This window comes from Pollachius pollachius (assembly GCF_949987615.1).
Source record: "Pollachius pollachius genome assembly, chromosome: 3".
Taxonomy (NCBI): Eukaryota; Metazoa; Chordata; class Actinopteri; order Gadiformes; family Gadidae; genus Pollachius; species Pollachius pollachius.
In genome coordinates, this window is record NC_136936.1 from 23,928,025 (window position 1) to 23,945,649 (window position 17,625).

The 17,625-nt window shown below is 46.1% G+C and overlaps 1 protein-coding gene across 1 annotated transcript in view; it reads right to left on the reverse strand.

The window, feature by feature from the left end:
- Positions 1-17,625, reverse strand: part of LOC307072614 (clathrin heavy chain 1) — a 34,311-nt gene that overhangs the window by 13,313 nt on the left and 3,373 nt on the right. The window contains exons 3-25 of the mRNA XM_079731983.1: positions 14,737-15,005; positions 14,179-14,340; positions 13,762-13,875; positions 13,061-13,234; positions 11,590-11,787; positions 10,659-10,859; positions 8,445-8,597; positions 8,068-8,190; positions 7,818-7,955; positions 7,294-7,458; positions 6,595-6,775; positions 6,293-6,456; positions 5,999-6,124; positions 5,474-5,616; positions 4,893-5,127; positions 4,436-4,558; positions 4,004-4,149; positions 3,588-3,771; positions 3,101-3,293; positions 2,641-2,798; positions 2,099-2,263; positions 1,557-1,664; positions 827-994 (exon numbers count right to left, since the gene is read on the reverse strand). Of these exons, the coding sequence (XP_079588109.1) occupies positions 827-994; positions 1,557-1,664; positions 2,099-2,263; positions 2,641-2,798; positions 3,101-3,293; positions 3,588-3,771; positions 4,004-4,149; positions 4,436-4,558; positions 4,893-5,127; positions 5,474-5,616; positions 5,999-6,124; positions 6,293-6,456; positions 6,595-6,775; positions 7,294-7,458; positions 7,818-7,955; positions 8,068-8,190; positions 8,445-8,597; positions 10,659-10,859; positions 11,590-11,787; positions 13,061-13,234; positions 13,762-13,875; positions 14,179-14,340; positions 14,737-15,005 (3,791 nt within the window). The remainder of the gene's footprint in view (positions 1-826; positions 995-1,556; positions 1,665-2,098; positions 2,264-2,640; positions 2,799-3,100; positions 3,294-3,587; positions 3,772-4,003; positions 4,150-4,435; positions 4,559-4,892; positions 5,128-5,473; positions 5,617-5,998; positions 6,125-6,292; positions 6,457-6,594; positions 6,776-7,293; positions 7,459-7,817; positions 7,956-8,067; positions 8,191-8,444; positions 8,598-10,658; positions 10,860-11,589; positions 11,788-13,060; positions 13,235-13,761; positions 13,876-14,178; positions 14,341-14,736; positions 15,006-17,625) is intronic.

The following is a 17,625-nucleotide window of genomic DNA, read 5'->3' on the forward strand; positions in this document are numbered from 1 at the left end:
CAGGGAGGTCAGGGAGAGGTCACCGGGCAGTCAGGGAGAGGTCACGAGGAGGTAAGGGAGAGGTCACGAGGAGGTAAGGGAGAGGTCACAGGGAGGTCAGGGAGAGGTCGCCGGGCGGTCAGGGAGAGGTCACAGGGAGGTCAGGGAGAGGTCACCGGGCAGTCAGGGAGAGGTCATGAGGAGGTAAGGGAGAGGTCACAGGGAGGTCAGGTAGAGTTTACAGGGAGGTCAGGGAGAGGTTGCAGGGAGGTCAGGGAGAGGTTGCAGGGAGACCAGGGAGAGGTCACAGGGAGGTTAGGGAGAGTTCACAGGGAGGTCAGGGAGAGGTCACGAGGAGGTAAGGGAGAGGTCACAGGGAGGTCAGGTAGAGTTTACAGGGAGGTCAGGGAGAGGTTGCAGGGAGACCAGGGAGAGGTCACAGGGAGACCAGGTAGAGGTCACAGGGAGGTTAGGGAGAGTTCACAGGGAGGTCAGGGAGAGGTCACGAGGAGGTAAGGGAGAGGTCACAGGGAGGTTAGGGAGAGTTCACAGGGAGGTCAGGGAGAGGTCATGAGGAGATCAGGGAGAGGTCACAAGGAGGTCAGAGAGAGGTCACGAGGACCGTTCTGCATGTTTGGAGGGGGGTTTCCCTTTAGAGCCAATAATACTTGGTAGAAGTCAGATAAGGGGTATTTATCTTGAACGAGTAATGTAAAAAATGCTAAAATGTAAACATATTGATGCGCACATCATATCAATAAAAACTACATAATTACAGTAGAAGTAGCGTCCTAGCAGCGGTACTATGAGCAGCTGTAGTGGTGGTGTTGTTTAGAGCCATGCTCACCTTGGGGATGTTGACCCGGGACCAGAAAAGCTCCAGGTGCTCCCTCATCTTCTGGGGCTTGAACTTAGAGTAGAGGATGGCCAGCTCGGTGAACATGCCCATGTGGGCTCGCTCCAGGCCCAGCGCCGCTTCCAGCATGGTGATCAGCTCCTCGAAGTAACCACGGTCCTGGGGAGAGGAGACGCACCACACAGGCAGAGGGCGTCACAGGTCTAGTTTGCCATCCTCCCCAACCTTCTGATGCATATACTTAGGCAGGCAGGCAGGCACGCACACACACACACACACACACACACACACACACACACACACACACACACACACACACACACACACACACACACACACACACACACACACACACAAACACACACACACAAACACACACAGCCTTAACCCAATCAACAACTGGCCAATCAATTTCCCTTTGAGAGTATGCCAAACACACCATCAATAGATTAATAGCAGTTTGCTCGTGGCTACTAATCATACAGTCTAGGATCATTACTCTCATCCTATACTGAATACGGGACCTTTAAGAGACCTTTCAAACCCTTTACATATTTGATAAACAAAAACGTATTGTTTAATATCAATCGATTTTAAGTCAGCAACCGCAGACAGAGACCAGGGGACCCTAGTAAGGGTCTACTGTGGACATCTGGGAACACTAGTATAAAGACTAATAGAGGAGTCATGTGTTCCTGCGTCTCTGGAACCACAGGGGTACCTGGTAGTAGTTGATGAGCTCCTCCAGCTCGTCAGCGTGCACCACGATGTGGAGACCGCACATCTGGGCCAGCCGGAACTCCTTCCCATCCACACAGGCGAAGCACACCTATGGAGGGGGGGAAAAGTAGAAGAGAGGAGAGTGAAGAGAGGGGAGAGAGCAGCGGGTCACCTTACCTTTCTACAATGTTTGTTTGGATTTTAATTTTATGTATGACTTTTTTTAAATCTATTTTATCTATTATATTTCTTATGGAACCATTCATTACTGACTTAAAAAAACAATGCAACACAATTCAACTATGTTAGCATCTCAACGTTGGATAAAAACTCAAGGGAGGAAGATGAATGAGAATACTGATCCCGGAGCCTTAAGGCCCATTAACTACCTCACAGAATAAAGAGTAAAAGTGAGATTTCTATACATTCATGTATGCATTTATTTGCCCAATATACCAATAAACACGTCCCCTGAACGTTGTGTGGTGGGTCCCGTCTCACCACAGCGAACCCCAGGGCGCGGTGGGGGGACTAGTGGCCTACCTCCTTCCAGGTGCGGGTGCTGTTGGCCTTGCGCGCCCCGTCAACAGCCGCCTGGAACTCCCCGAGGTGCACCAGCGTGGAGGCCAGCCGGCCGAAGTTGGACACGTTGTTGTACAGCAGCTTGGCCGCGTCGTACATCTTGTCGTCGTAGCAACGGTCGCCCACCTGAGGACCAGGACCCGAGGAGAGGAAGGAGAGGGTCAGGACGAGGGGTTGTGTGTTTCACAGGGGGGTGATGATTCAATAGAGTGCAATACAATGTAATTCTACCAAGACAGCCATTGTTAAAAATGACCTGAAATACACAACTACACTCAACCATAAATTCACTATTATTATTTGAATTCAGTATTGTTGAGTGAGTGAGTGAGTGAGTGAGTGAGTGAGTGAGTGAGTGAGTGAGTGAGTGAGTGAGTGAGTGAGTGAGTGAGTGAGTGAGTGAGTGAGTGAGTGAGTGAGTGAGTGAGTGAGTGAGTGAGTGAGTGAGTGAGTGAGTGAGTGAGTGAGTGCGTGCGTGCGTGCGTGCGTGGCCTAAGACGGACCTGCTGGATGTGGGCGTTGTTGGGGCCGTTGATGAACTCCTCCAGCTCAGCCAGGCGGTTGGTCTTGGCCAGGGCGAAGATCAGCTCCGTCTCCACGTAGGACTCTCGGGCCTTCTTACGAGCCATCTGGAGGAACTTCACCAGGTCCTCCCAGTTCCCTGCGGACCAGCATGCACCTCACCATCATGACCGATACAAGGGCTCAACCAGAACAGACTACAAGTCATTACTATAAATATAACTAAGAGCTAAGGCATTTTTATACGTAACACGGATGAACAAATCTTTCCTTAGAAGAGACCTGAAAATTCTCTTGAATCACAGAATGCCTCATATCACACATGTTGTTTAAAAGTGGATACAAGTGTGCAATTCAGTTAGTTTTCTTATTTGTATCCCAATAGTATTTCCCAGGCTCTGGATCAACCTGACAGTGGACCCCAAGCTAGCGGTTCCTTACCGCTCTGTGCGGCCGCCTGGCCGACCTCCATGTAGGCGGAGGGGTCGTCCGCCTTGATGTAGGAGTCAATGGCCTCCTTCACCAGCCCCTTCTGCAGCTGCGCCTTGGCCAGCTGGCTCCACACTGGTGGCTCATTGCAGCGCTCGGCAAACTCGTAGGCCCGGTCCAGGTTCCCAATGTGCTCGATCAAAACCTAGTGAGGGGGAGGTCAGCGGGAGCGCATGGATAAGAGGCAGAACCCACCTCTGGAAGTTTGTGAGGAATATATTTAGATATGACAGATGCGTCAGTGATAGCGCACTGCTGATGAGAGAAGGGGACAAGGTGTATACGTGCTGGTGCTTTGCTGGCCATGTTTATGCTAATAATCAGCATCATGTCATGTGCAAGTACATCACAATACTAATTGGAGCTCTTCCCCTTACAAAATCTGTTCATCTTGATTTGCATATTATTTCTCAAACTATTTAATCAACACGCGACCAACCTGCACAGCCGAGGTGTTGACGTCAAACTTCCTGAAGATGGCGAAGGCCTCCTCGAATAGCTCGTTGCTGATGGCGATGTTGGCGATGTCGGGGGCGTCGTAGTTGTCCAGGCGGTTGATGTACTCCATGACGCGTGTGCGGTCCGCCTTGATGGCAGTCAGGATCAGCAGGTTCTGCAGGTTCCTGGTGGAGCCACAGAGTAGGGAGTAAGAGTCAAATATAAAACTGAAAAAGGGAGGACTGCGCAAACACAATGTATAAACACGTAATGTATAACAAGTGTTTAGATCTGCGATGCCATTGCCCCTTTAAAATGACTCGAGAAAGCAAAAGGTTCTCTCCAGGACAAAGACAGAGTATCCATGGTACATTCATGGGCTACAGCCATCATGCAGACAAAAAGAGCTCTCCCTACCGGTGCTCGCTGAACACAGAGTTGTCCAGGACGATCTTCTCCAGCAGCTCTATGAGCTCGTTGGGCAGGTCGGCCGTCATGAAGGCCTTGACCGTGACCGACACCTCCTCCGGGTCCTGGGTCTCCGAGAGGGCGGTCTGCACCACCTAGAGAGAGAGATGAGAGAGAGCGCGAGAGGATAAGATGCTGCGTGGTCTGGATCAGATTGGACTTTAAAAAGGGCATGTAAATAGGTGTGATGGACCAAATGCAGTTAATTTCGATGTTTTGTGGCTGCTGTACAGTGATGCCATTTATAGATGGCAAGCGCACATAACAGCTTAAATATATACACAGTGTGGTTAAAAAAACAGGCATCTACGATGTGTACAGATAAAACGCACAGGTTAAGACTCAATGCCAGTGCTGCCAGCCTGGGGCAGTGGGGCGTACCTGGTCGATCAGGGGTCTCCTGTAAGGGTTGGTCTCCAGCAGCACGCTGGCCCACAGCTCGGGGTCTTTGCGACGCACTAGGTAGCGAGACAGACTCTTGAACAGAGAGTTCTCGTTGCAGACCTTGGGACAAAGTAAAGCACACACACACACACGTTATTCTACAGTCCTGACCAACACTACTGTGATGGGCTGTCCCAAGCCCTCAAAAAGGGGCAGCATTTATTTTCCAATTATGAATGTTGTGGTCAGTATCAATTCAAGGAAATCCATGAATCGCTTGAGGTTGCCGTATTCAAATCACCATAAGGAAAATTACGAAATACGCTTCTCACGATAATACGTCACCTTGCTCACACAAATAATGTACTTCCAACATGTTGGGCACCAGGGGAAGGGAATAAGGAAATGTTTAATACAGCCAATCATAAGAAACACGTCATCTTGTCCTCCTTACGTGGATGAGCTCCTGGTCACACTGGCCCCTCTCGTAGGCCACGCAGGCCAGGTGGGGGTCCCTCTTCTCACAGTACTTGCCCACCACGCGGCTGTCGTAGAAGGGGTTCTCCCGCAGGAAGCGCTCCGGGTTGTTGTTGCTGTCGATGTAGATCTTGGCCAGGGCGTTGTGGGTCGCCGGCTCCTCGCAGCCCTCGTGGATGCGGGCCTCCAGCCAGGGCAGCAGCAGCTTCAGTCTGACACACACACACACACACAATAATGCTTCTTATCAGACTACAACAGACTAGCCCTGGTGACTAGCACAAAAAAATTAAGGAAAAACAAATAAGACCTTCCTAAATTTGCCTATGGTTTCCATCAACAAGCCTGAAACTGCTTGAGATGAGATATTTATATTTAAGTTGAGGCTCCGGTAGTCTACTGGAGTCGCTGTAAATCAAGCTCCACACTGATGTCCTTTGTTTGAATATTCACTGCTTTCCCGTCATACTAACATAATGGAAAGGTTTGCCAGGTTAATAGGGTTTGATCCACTCCTAAAAAAAGACCCAGATACACAAGCTCCAACCCCGGTCTCACCTGTTCCTCTTCTCCACCTCGGCCACCAGCTCGTCGGTGGAGAACTGTCCCCGCACCACCATGATCAGGTTCTTGATGACGTCCTCGGCACAGTCCACATCCAGCAGCCCCCCAATGACCACGGGCAAGCGGCTAGGGTTCACCTTAAGGCCGGACCAACACATCAACTCACGGTCACAGAGCTCCCCGGCTCACGTCTATGTAAATCTAAGTCTTCAATATGAAACCGTTTACAATTTAGCTAAGGCTTATTAACAGTCAGATAGATTGTTTGGAAACACTTTAGACTAAGGGTACGTGAATAAACCATTAATGAACCAACAAAGAGAGTTGAACACCCTCACCGCCACACTGTCCTGTTTAGTGTTCAATAAAAGGCACATCTCACCAGATACACATTATTAACAACGGAGGGGACTTGGGAACATGTTATCTGATACAATGCCTGCTTTGCCTTCAGTAGTGCCACTAGGCATTGATTGAGCCTATGAGTTTGTCGTTCCGGGAGCATTTTATTTCTAGTACCTTCTGCACATAGATCTCAATGTACTTCTGCAGGCTGTTGCGGTAGAGGTACAGCACCAGGTCGTGGACGAAGTCAAAGCGGTCGCACACGATGATCAGAGGCAGTTGGTCCGTCAGCTTGGCCTCCTGGAGGGATGCCGCGGGGAAGGAGATTCAGAAATAAGTCCAAACACAAATCACAGCTGGTGGCCAGATCCAACCCACAATCAAAACAGCAACGCTTTCAAAGAGACGGCAGATGTAGATATATATGTTTTTTATATAAAAGAGCTACGCTCGGCAGCTGCCCCAGACCTTGAGGAAGTTCTTGACTCGCTCGGGGTCGTAGCAGTTACTCTCGCGGCAGATGCGCTCCACCTCCTTGATCTGGCCCGTCTTGCAGGCCGCCTGGATGTACTTGAAGTGGACCTCGGGGTCCTGGCTGAAGTTCACGATGGAGCCCAGGAAATAGAACAGGCCTGTGGGGCGAGCAAAGGCATTTAAAACAGTGATTAACCCCACTTGAAGGTTTACGTGTGAATGGAAGCGCTAAAACAGGTGGACAGCGACTCGGGACCCAATTTAAGGAGATGAGGATGGCTTTGCTGTACGCCTACCCTCGAAGCTCTTGAAGGACTCAAAGAGCTCGGTGAGGGACTGCGTGGACAGCTGTTCGTGGTACTTGGAGGCAACCTGGACGCAGATCTGCAGGTTCTGCCGGATGTTGGCCGACAGCATGGCCCGCAGGCACTCCAGGGAGTCCTCAACCGACAGGGAGCCAAAGAAATTCACCAGCCACTGGGGGGAGACAGAGAGACAGAGGGTCATGATGAAAGGTCATTATGAGCCGTACAACAGGTTTGGAATCACTTTACTATAAAGGGTATATTAAATAGCTGTTATTTAACATGAATGAATGCAGTAATAAGCCTTATCATATAGCATAGGGGTTAAGGTTAGTTGGTAACTCTAGCATAGTTACCATGAATACCATTATTTAACACCCCCAGTATAGGATTACCATCAGTTTACTTAATTAACGCTTATAACCATAATAACTAATGTTAATGTTTCAATGGAATCTATAACAACAATACTATTGTCATGTAGTTTAATGTTTCAATGAGCACCAATTAAAAAACACATTCCTAAAACAAATTGAATTTGTTTTACGGATGTGCCAGATATCTGAGAGCTCACATTTTTCTCAGGCAATGGGCCTTTGCTCTCGGTACAAATATGTTCCACATTAAGTTGACATAATGTAGACTGATGTGTCTGGCTCTTGGAGGTGAAGCGCCTCCCCGGGCCCCTACCTCAGGGTTGAGCAGGTGCGTGTGCACCACGGCCCGCTTGATGTCGTACAGGTCGGTGTAGTGCTCCAGTGCCCTCTGCAGGAGGCCCGCCTTCTCGCACAGTTGGGCCACGTGGGCGCGGTCGTAGTGGGTGAACATTTGGTTGCCCAGAATGGCGTCGGCAACCTGTCCAAGTACACGGGCAGTGAGATACACAGATAGGAAGTACCAGTGGTACCAAACCAGTCCCTTTGTTGAATGGACCTGTAGGACACACACCACATCTGCTCGGAGAATGAGTATCGATGGGAAACCAGTGGATTAGTTACTCAAAGCCACCGTGGGCACCCAAAGCATTTTAAAGACAACTATTCAAGGCAAAGAACATTCGTCCGGAGCAGCTAGTGAGTCGTTCGACACCAGGCCTGGTAACAACCGAGAAACAACCCAGCAACCCTCTCAACCAGCTCTGTCCCCAGCCACCCCGTACCCACTATGAGTGCCGTGTGCCCCTCGGTGGGGGCGAGGCTGAAGGGCGGAGCTACCTGTGGGGCGTGCACCAGGTTCATCTCCAGCAGGCGCGTCTGCAGAGGGCCCTCGGTGGGCCGGTTGTTCTTCAGGGCGTCCAGCAGGAAGGAGGTGCACTGCTGGATCAGGTTGTACTCCATGAACACGTCCACGATCTGAAGACACACGCAGCGACCGGCCATGTCAGCAGGAGGAGAGAGTGGAGGGAGCTCGTGAAACAATGACAACTTCCAAGGGGTGATGCACGGTGAAGCCCCGCCCCCTGACCTGTGTGATGTCAGCCAGTGGCTCCTCGTCCTGGACCAGCATCTGGGAGAACTGCAGGCCCTGCTCCGGACTGATGCGCATCACGTTCCTCAGCAGGAAGATCCAGTCTGGGGTGTACCCCACCTACACACACAGATGGACACCGTCAAAATTAATTTGGTATGTGTTCAGTATTATTCTTTCTTATTCTGAATATTGTGGTTACATATTATAATTTTATAGCTGAATAACTGATACCGTTTCCTTCCATAGTCAACCAAGAAATACATGTTCTATGATGTATTAGAAACACAAAACTTTTGCCTATTCTGAACATGCAAACACACGGTTTCAAAGATGGGAGTGGCCAGAGCCACTAGGAACAGACTGACACCAACCTTCTTAGCGTAGAGGACAATCTTCTGGAACTGGCCCGTCTCTGCAAAACACTGGATGACCTTGTTTGGGACGTTGGCCCTCAGGTAGACGCTGAGGGCCAGCGTGGGGTCCACAGACTTCACCAGGTCCCCGAGTTCCTCCGAGCACTCCAGCTGTACACACACACACACACACACACACACACACTTTAGGAAAACATTCTATACTTTTGCTAGAAAGAAATGCTTCCAAATGCAACCAGTTATAGTTTGTACTTCAAGTACTAGTAATACTAATAAGTACTAGTACTTATTAGTTAGGTGAGTGCTGCATGCAGCGCTCAACTATTGTTCTTCATACGTTTTATTCTTTCTTTCTTTATTTATTATTCTCTATGAACTTTGGGACCTATCTCCTTCCTCAATTTTTCACAGAGACACCATTCAAATTTTTAAATATTCAGAATAGCTTGGAATCGAGCGCTTCTTTTCGATTTTTTTAATATTTTATACTTTTTAAGATATTCTACCATTAAAATATTATTGTTTTTTTTAACATGGGAGTCAATGGGAGTACGGCAGAGCCGTCCTCTGGTACTTCAACTGTTTAAGACGTAACTAAATCAATTTTCAACCGTTTATCTTCGTTCAAACCATTTAACAAATCTACACATTTGTATCTTCAATAATATCTTAAAGGAATTTCAATATCATTTAAACTTTATCTAGAATCACAGTTTTAGTTTCATACCGGTGTGGGTAAAAGATCGATCACAAGCCAACGGACAAAACCCGGAAGGGTTGTTAATCAACGGGGCTCAATCATGGACATAAAAAAAAGCCTCAATCCGTTTTGGTTTTGATTTCATTGAACGCAGTCCGTTCTTTCAGACAAACAAAGCAATTGGAAACACGTCTAAAAGCACTGATGAACGCATATGTAACCCAGTTCCTGTTAGGGACTCTTATTCTGAAGGAGCAGAACGTAATTGTCTGTGGGTCGCTGTTTTGACTCTGTGTTGTGAGCGCTGGAATTAAAGTGGATCGCCCCGTTCAGTGAATGGAGTTAACCGATTCTTCTTTTATATATTACCCAAGTATAGGCAACAATAAAACGCTCGGTTACACATATATTTTTATTTTCACATATGTTGAAGTAATTATCACCTAAAAAACTAATCCTATATTGATGAAAGCCCCCCCCCTGCTAAAATGTATTAGCTCATGTGAGCCATCAATCTAAAGCCACAAATATTATCTGATCAATCTTTATACATTAGATTATTATTCATAGATTAGAAAACAAAAGGAGATCGTTAATACTTGGGAATAACATGGGAATAAATGAAACGCGCAAGCGCATTTGAAAGACAGCATCTAGGACCCCGAGTTGATCTGGCAGCCGAGTCGATCTGGTACCCACACCGGCTTCGTTTTCAGTTGGTCTCATTTATTTACGTTGACGCTGGAGCGTGATGAAGTTAGCCAGATTTGGAGGTTTTTCCCGCCAGATTGGGCTACTTTTAATCACGCACCGGCTCACGATTCTCTTAAAGACACACACACACACACACACACACACACACACACACACACACACACACACACACACACACACACACACACAGTGCAGGGCAATACATTTGACCTTTTACATTTCTGCATTTTTAGCAATGCTTTGCGCTTTTCATTCAGCTGTCACTTTATTTGTTTCCAACCATTTATTTTTTCTTCTATGGTGTGCATGTTTACATTCTTTACTCCATTTAGACTTTTGAACTTTTGTTCAAATCCCTTCACTTGATCTAAGTCATTTAACGTTTCTTAATTAAAAAATATTTTCAACCTCACTTTGTACAGCACCGCATTTTCTGCAGAAATTGCATTTTCTAGTTATCTAGAACATCCCATGTCACCCTCTTTGGCGATAATCATGGCGAAAAGCGGAAACATACCGTACAGGTATGTTTTTTGTCCTCACTTCCCAGTAGGGCAGAACGATTTTGGGGAAATAATCAAATTGCGATTATTTTGACCAATATTGTGATTGCGATTAAACAAGCTTTTTTTTATTTATTTATTAACCTCTTAATGTTCTGTATTATTCAACAAAAAAAGCAATAAATCATTCTTAAGTACGACCAACACAACATTGGAAGCAGTCAACATATAAACTGCTCTTTTCTTTAGGCCAGGCCCATGTGTTGAGATGAATTGATATAGGTGGTCACCCACCTTATCCTCCTTGAGCCACTTCTCCAGCAGCTGCTTGCGTCCCTGCTGGAGCACCGGTCTGCACAGCTCCAGGGACTCAAACTTGTTCAGCTGGCCCTGGTCCAGCAGGATGCCAAAGTACTGCAGCAGAGGGGACGTCTGGCCCGGCTGGGCGGGCACGCTCTGGAAGCGCCGGATGGTGTCCGGGGTACGGAGGATGCCCTGCACGCACACACACACACACACACGGCGTGAAATGGAGAAGAAACCGTTGTCATTGACAGCTGAATGTAAAGGTTCTTGTAGACCAGAAAAATTGCATAAAATGCACACTTTGACCATTGTACCAACATGCTGCGCTGTGCAGTGTGACAATTTCTGTAAAGAATCATTGAAATTTCTGCAAAGAATATTAATGCAAATTAGTATCCCTTAAAGCTAGGGTAGGCAATTAATTAAAAATTATATATATGCTGAAATTCTCTTCAGAAATTGTCATCCCAACAGCAATCAGTCAATCAAAGGCTCTGACCAAAAAAGAGTATCCAGTATCCGTGGCTGTCGCAGGCCTGTAATAAGCCCATCCAATCATTTATTGCAGCCCTAATGAACTGATTCGATGGTTTGCGGATGTGTCTACCTTCCTAGCCGGCTACCTGGGTGCACTCTGCCCATGCTCTCATTGTGCACGACCAGTCTTCCACAAGGCTAGGCAGACCTATTGCCTAAGCTAGCAAGCCATTCCTGTGTTTTTGGGGCGGGGCTTTGGAGGGAGCCCGGAAGCCGGGGAATAGGATTTCCTCGGTTGACTACTTTCAAAATCGACCTTCCCCTGGCTGGTGTCCCACATTGCCTACCCTGGCTTTTCCTACCCTAGCTCAGACACCTGAAGACGGAGGTGTCTGAGCCCTGCATTAGCAAGAGTTCTAGGAGCGCCTAGCGCTGGCCGTACCTTGGGTGCGTTGGCTGCCACCTTGGCCGCCTCGGAGTAGTTCCCTGCTGCAAACAGGGTGTTGAACTTGCGGGCGAACAGCTCCTCGGCGCCGGCCAGGTTGTTGCGCACGGCCATGCGCAGCGCCAGGTCAGGGTTCTGCAGCACGTTGGTGATGTAGGGGATGATGTTCTCCTCCTCCACGCACACCGACAGCACCTGCAGCACCACAACACAAGGGGGGGGGGGGGGGCATTAAAAAAGGCATTTGAAAAGTATTTAAAAAGACTGCTTTAGCCTGGGCCACTATAGCATTAAAAAGGAAAGAAAGAAAATCCTAATGAAACACCGATATCTGAACAACTTTGAATGGTTAAGACTGAAATTTGGACTTTGCATTAAAAACTATTACCCAACCACATTCTCAGAAGTAACCTGGCCACGTACAACATTAAAAAGTTTTGTTTTTCAGTTTGTGGAGTGAGGCTGTGGAACACATTGGGTGTGGAGCTCAAGCAATGTCCAAGATGATCCAGTTTAAAAAGCGGTACAACTACATGGTTTCACCAGGTACCGGGAGGAAGAAGGGGAATAATAATTAGGTATTTACATAAATGATAAATGTTTTATACATTTGTTTATTTAATCTATTTATTTTCTATTTTTGTAAATATGTATTATGTAAATATGTATGTTTAGGGAGAAAGATAAGTTAGTTAGTTAATTGAGTAGTGGAGAAGGGGTAGGTTTAAATAAGCATATACTTCATCCTACTCCTTTTCGGACATGTTGGGTTCACATTATTACTTTTGTTTTGACTATTGTTTTTGTTGTTTAGACTATTCTCATTGGATTTGTTTGTTTTTCAGTTTATTTTACTGTATTACTCGAACACGTTCGAAATAAAAAAGATAAACTAAACTAAACACGTTCCTAAAGTGTGTTTGTGTAATTCTAGATTGTTTAAGATAAGACCAGCAGCAGCGATCCAAGAGCAGTAAGTAGGAGATTAGCAGGCCTAGACTGTCGGACATGCTCTGCTTATGTGACAGTCCCGTGCTGCTCAACACCCCCGGTGGGGCCACTACCGCTGACATTCACATGTATTCCCTTGGGTTTAGAGGCTACAGTGAGATCATACATCCACTCACACAACAGGAGATGGTGACTTAAGGTGTCAGCAGTAGTATACAACACACACACACAAGAAAAATAATTATAGGGCGGTCATAAACATTAAATAAAAACTATAATAATAATCATTTGGCAGTTGCACAGCCTGTATCACACACAATGATATTCATTCATAGAAACCGACTGCATAATGAAGGCTCTGCTCTGTTGAAAGCGCTTTGATTGTACATCAGCGGCGCTCGTTAGTGTGCCACTGATCGCTGCAAACCAGCAATTAGACAGGATTAAAGGCAGCGAGCAGAGAGGGCTGGGAGGAGTAAGGAGGATGACACGACGAAAATAAGACACAGCACAGTACCTGTCCTTTCCTGTTGACCCCGATGATGCCCGCGGTGGGCTCGTGGGGGGCGGTCACGAAGATGGTCTCCCCGCTAATGCGGTTCATGTAGATGCAGGTGCCGGTCTCCAGGTCATACAGGTGGATGTAGCCATACTTGGTGATGAGAAACACCACGTCCTGCTTGGAGCTGATCTGTGGATGTGGATGTGAAATCAAATGGTTAAAATAAAGATAATGATTCACTTCCGACTCGGTTACTACTTAGGATTTTATTGGAGCCATGGTTTATTAGGATGCTTAACGCACAACTAGAATGTATTAGTTTTACCCTGCCACATACTTTCACACCGTTATTCCTTGTAAAATCTGGATTTATATTGGTTATTATCTCCTGAAAGCAGGTGCTAATTGCAGAATTACAGTCAGGCCTAGTTGGTGCTGAGAAAAGCACCATTAAAGTTTATGTCACTGTTCATAGTCCTTTTTTGCAGAAGCTTATGAAGTAGATTCGATTGGATTTTATTGTCCTCATAAGAGATACATTTCCGCCGGTGTACATGACAACATGACCTCCGCCATTACAACACTTACATCCCAGATCACCAACAGGCACTCCACCAACCCTTCCTCTACCAAGCATGCTTACTAGCCTCGGGACATCCATCACTTCAGATGACCTGAAAGCGCTCATTAAAGGCCACTGAACACAGCCCTGGTACCTGCATGGCAACGGGGAAGTCGTTCTGGGCCTCCGGTGGGAAGAACACGTCCACGGCTTTCTTTGGGAACGGCTGGTTGCCTGTCGGTGGAGTGCCCACCTCGATGATGTGCAGCTAGGAGGAGCAAGCATGTGTTGTTCCCACAATCAATACACGCATCCACCATATTCTACCCGATTAAATCATGATAGCCTTACACGGTGTGGACATGGTTGCCCGAAACAAGGACACAGCCCCTGCCAAGAGTTTTATTGAGAAAATCAAGAGATTTCTTTTTACACCCCCTCTCAGGGGAGGTCATTTGATGATTTGTGGATATTGGACCGGGGTGATTGTTACATTTTTAGCAGCCAAAATGCCTGCTGGCCACTCCCGTCCCCCCTGCTGAGTGGGAGGCTGGGTGTGGATGAGTCATACCTTTCCTCCGGCCTGTCCCCGCACAGCGAAGCAGAACAGAGTGGACTCCTCTGTGTTGCTCTCCATCTTGAACTGGGCGAAGCCCGCGGCATGGCCTTCGATGGGCTGGGACACCTTCCTGTCCACCGAGTACAGCTGCATGGCCCCCACCACACGGTTTTGCTGGAGCAACGGAGAGAGGGAAAGGAATTTGAGTCGAGGGCCCTTCGTATTTTAAATCACAGTACGAAACCTTGTATCCAGAGATTGATGATATGCTGGTTTTCCTAAATCCTTATTTAGCTGTTTTCTTAGGTAGTTCATCCAAAAAACCTTAATTGACGCTACAAATGACTTTTAAGAACCAATATTTTCCTCTTCATCTAAACTAATGCACAGCCAAGCTGGACCAGCTGATAGTCTGAACAGGATGAACTGATGAAATATAGCAGGTCATAGCATTTTAGATTATGCCTTTAGGCAAATACCATTTCAAACCATTCCGCATTTTCAGTTCAGAGGGACTTAACTAAATGAGACCCATGCCCTGATTTAATAAACACCACAAGGGATTCCTACCTGTGCCGAAATACCAATCAGCAGAAGCCATTTCTGTTTGGCATCGGTGCGGTAGTTAATGATCTGACATCCAGCCAGGCTGGAGTGACGGTCAAAAACTTTGATTGGCTGGGAGTCTCCTTCCATGCTCCAATGGTAGACGGCGTTGTCGGTGACCAGGGCGACCGTGTTGAGGGAGATCCACTTCCAGAACGTCACGTCGTCCGTCATGGTGTGGGCCTTCATCTTGCTCTTCATCTCGATGTTAAAGATCTGTAGAGTCTTTGCAGCTGAAAACAACATACAGGATGTGTTAAGGCATGCAGGTCAAGATAATGCTTTTTATTTGAAAAAAAATAAGCAATACAATACGTAGTATAAAATACTCTGACTACTAAAGACACAACAAACACAACTACACAAATCGGACCAAAAAATACAATTACATAAAATAAAAAAAACACACCAGGCTTCGGGAATAAATTAATAGAAAATATAAAAAACTTCACACTCATGGGAAAAGTGTTAGCCAGGGTTAGACGGAAGAACCACCAAAAGAGCACACAAAAAGCTAGTACCAGGGGCACTGCAAAGAAGGAAGTACGGAAGAATCAAATAGGTGGTAGGATCTCCATTCAGGTAGAAGCTGGTGAAACAATCGTCACCATCCACATACAAACCACGTGCAGAGCAATGAGCACCATCACTTGCACCCCACTGAGATTGGTGGAAATAGTCTGTTCATCATTTGATGCAAGCCTTTTTACATGCGCTCTAGTGGTGAAATAACAGGGAAGCTGCTGCCTATGCAAAACAAACAATTTATGGTCCTTTAATAATATCCAGACACATGAGATGGTTCAAAGATGCTCACAAGTTAGGTTTTTTTGGCAGGCCACCTCATGCATGTTTGCTATGGACAGTGTTTAAGTGTATATTTGACGGCAAATTGTGGTAAGAATTCCCTGTAAGAGAGGCATCAACAGCAACATGCTGTCTTGGAGGAAAAATTCACAGATTGGACAAAAACATCAGAACTTGCCGACATCTAAACTCAAGTGTAGTGCCATAAGAGCCAGACTATCTGTATAAATGTGTTGAAAAATGTGTCCAGACCTAGATCTAGTTGTGTTATTTAGATTTGTATAACTTAAATATTTCTATGCCATTAACATGTATATTTTGACAATGACACTTTTACCCTCACTGACCATGTTATGTGGATCATGTAATTCAGGAAACAGATCTCTAAATACTTGGGCAAGTTAACAAGAGAACAAACTGAAAAAGTGTACTAAAAACCGTTGTACATATCAGTGGACATTAAAAATCGATTTCCTAGTTTTTTTGACAAAGTCAAACAAACATCTATTAGCAGCACCTGAAACAAGATAAGTAGGAGACGATAACTTTCAGCATACCGCCTTTGAAAGGGTATAGTCCCGTTTCCACAACACTACCGTCAACCAGAAACCTCACACGTCAAGCATGTGATCACAAGCTCTTTAGCGACTCCTAACAAAATATGTTAATCCTCATAACAGGGATGCAGGACTTTCGGTCGGTTCTGAATGCACCTTAGCAAAGGACGACCACAAAGCACACAGCATAGACATGATGTTGGGAGGGTTGTTAGGCACACAGGGAAGAGGGGAGGGGATCCTATAATGCCTGGAGAAACAAATGGATACCTATTACTCCAGACATTATCCATCTCTTTTGATTCTGCCCAGCCCAAATAAGTCCCTTTCTCAAAAAGGATTGATTCAAGTCATTATGATTTCCAATAATATTGTCACACTTCAAATACAAAATAAACAGATAGTCGGTATTGAGGTATGGTAATCAATAAGTTCCTCCACAATGCTTATCCAATCATATAAAGAACCCATACCAAGGGTTCGTAACACAATGCACTCAAACACTGTCAAGCAATGTGTAAGGTCACGGAATTAGACCAAAATATAGGCCATTATGCAGGAACGGATTTCATCTGGCTACCAGACCTTAGCAATGTTTGGTTTAACAAGGGCAGTTTGAACTGCACAACCAAGTTACCAAATATTAAATTAATGTCTATTCAATGCTATATTGTGATTATGCCATCAATCTGCGACAAATTCTTTCTAAAATACTGAGAAATATGCCATTACAGCACGTGTTTACCCTGGCAACTTTATAGTAACCTGATGTCAGCTGGGATGTGGATTAGACGTGAAACTAATCCAAATAAAATGTATATTATTAGGCAAGCTGATGAGGGGTTAGTTAAGTCAAACACAATTACTTAAGCTAATTCTGAGATCAGTTGTAAAGATCATTTGACATAGGGTTTCCCTGCTTGGCTCAACTACTATCGGGCCGGAATTCGTACCCAAGACCAACATCAATACTACGCAGACAGACAGAATAACAATTTGACAATCATGATAGGTAAAATTCAACTCACCGTCTGCAAACATAAGAAAGCAGTAAGAAATGAAAAAAGAGCAAAAACAAGCAAAATAGACAACGCATTCATGATTGCATGACATTTGTAGTAGCATTGCTACAGTCTCTCATGTTCTATACAAGTAACAATCAATGCTCTGTAGATTACTTTACAAACAAATAGAGTAATGCTGGTTGTTTAAAGTCCCATGGCATGCTACTTTACGGATGCTTTAATATAGATATAAGTAGGCCCCAAACACTGTATTTGAAGACGTTCCCGAAATTCAGCCGTGGTGCAGAATTACAGCCGCTACGGATCCAGTCCCACATTGAGCTTTCCCCAAATGCGCCGTTTCGGTGTCTGTAGCTTTAATGCAAATGAGGAGGAGAGAGGCGGGTCAACGAGGAGGCTGGGGGTGTGGCCCTTAGCGGCTTGCAGCCACGGTACAATGCACTGTTTACAGTGGATGTATTTCA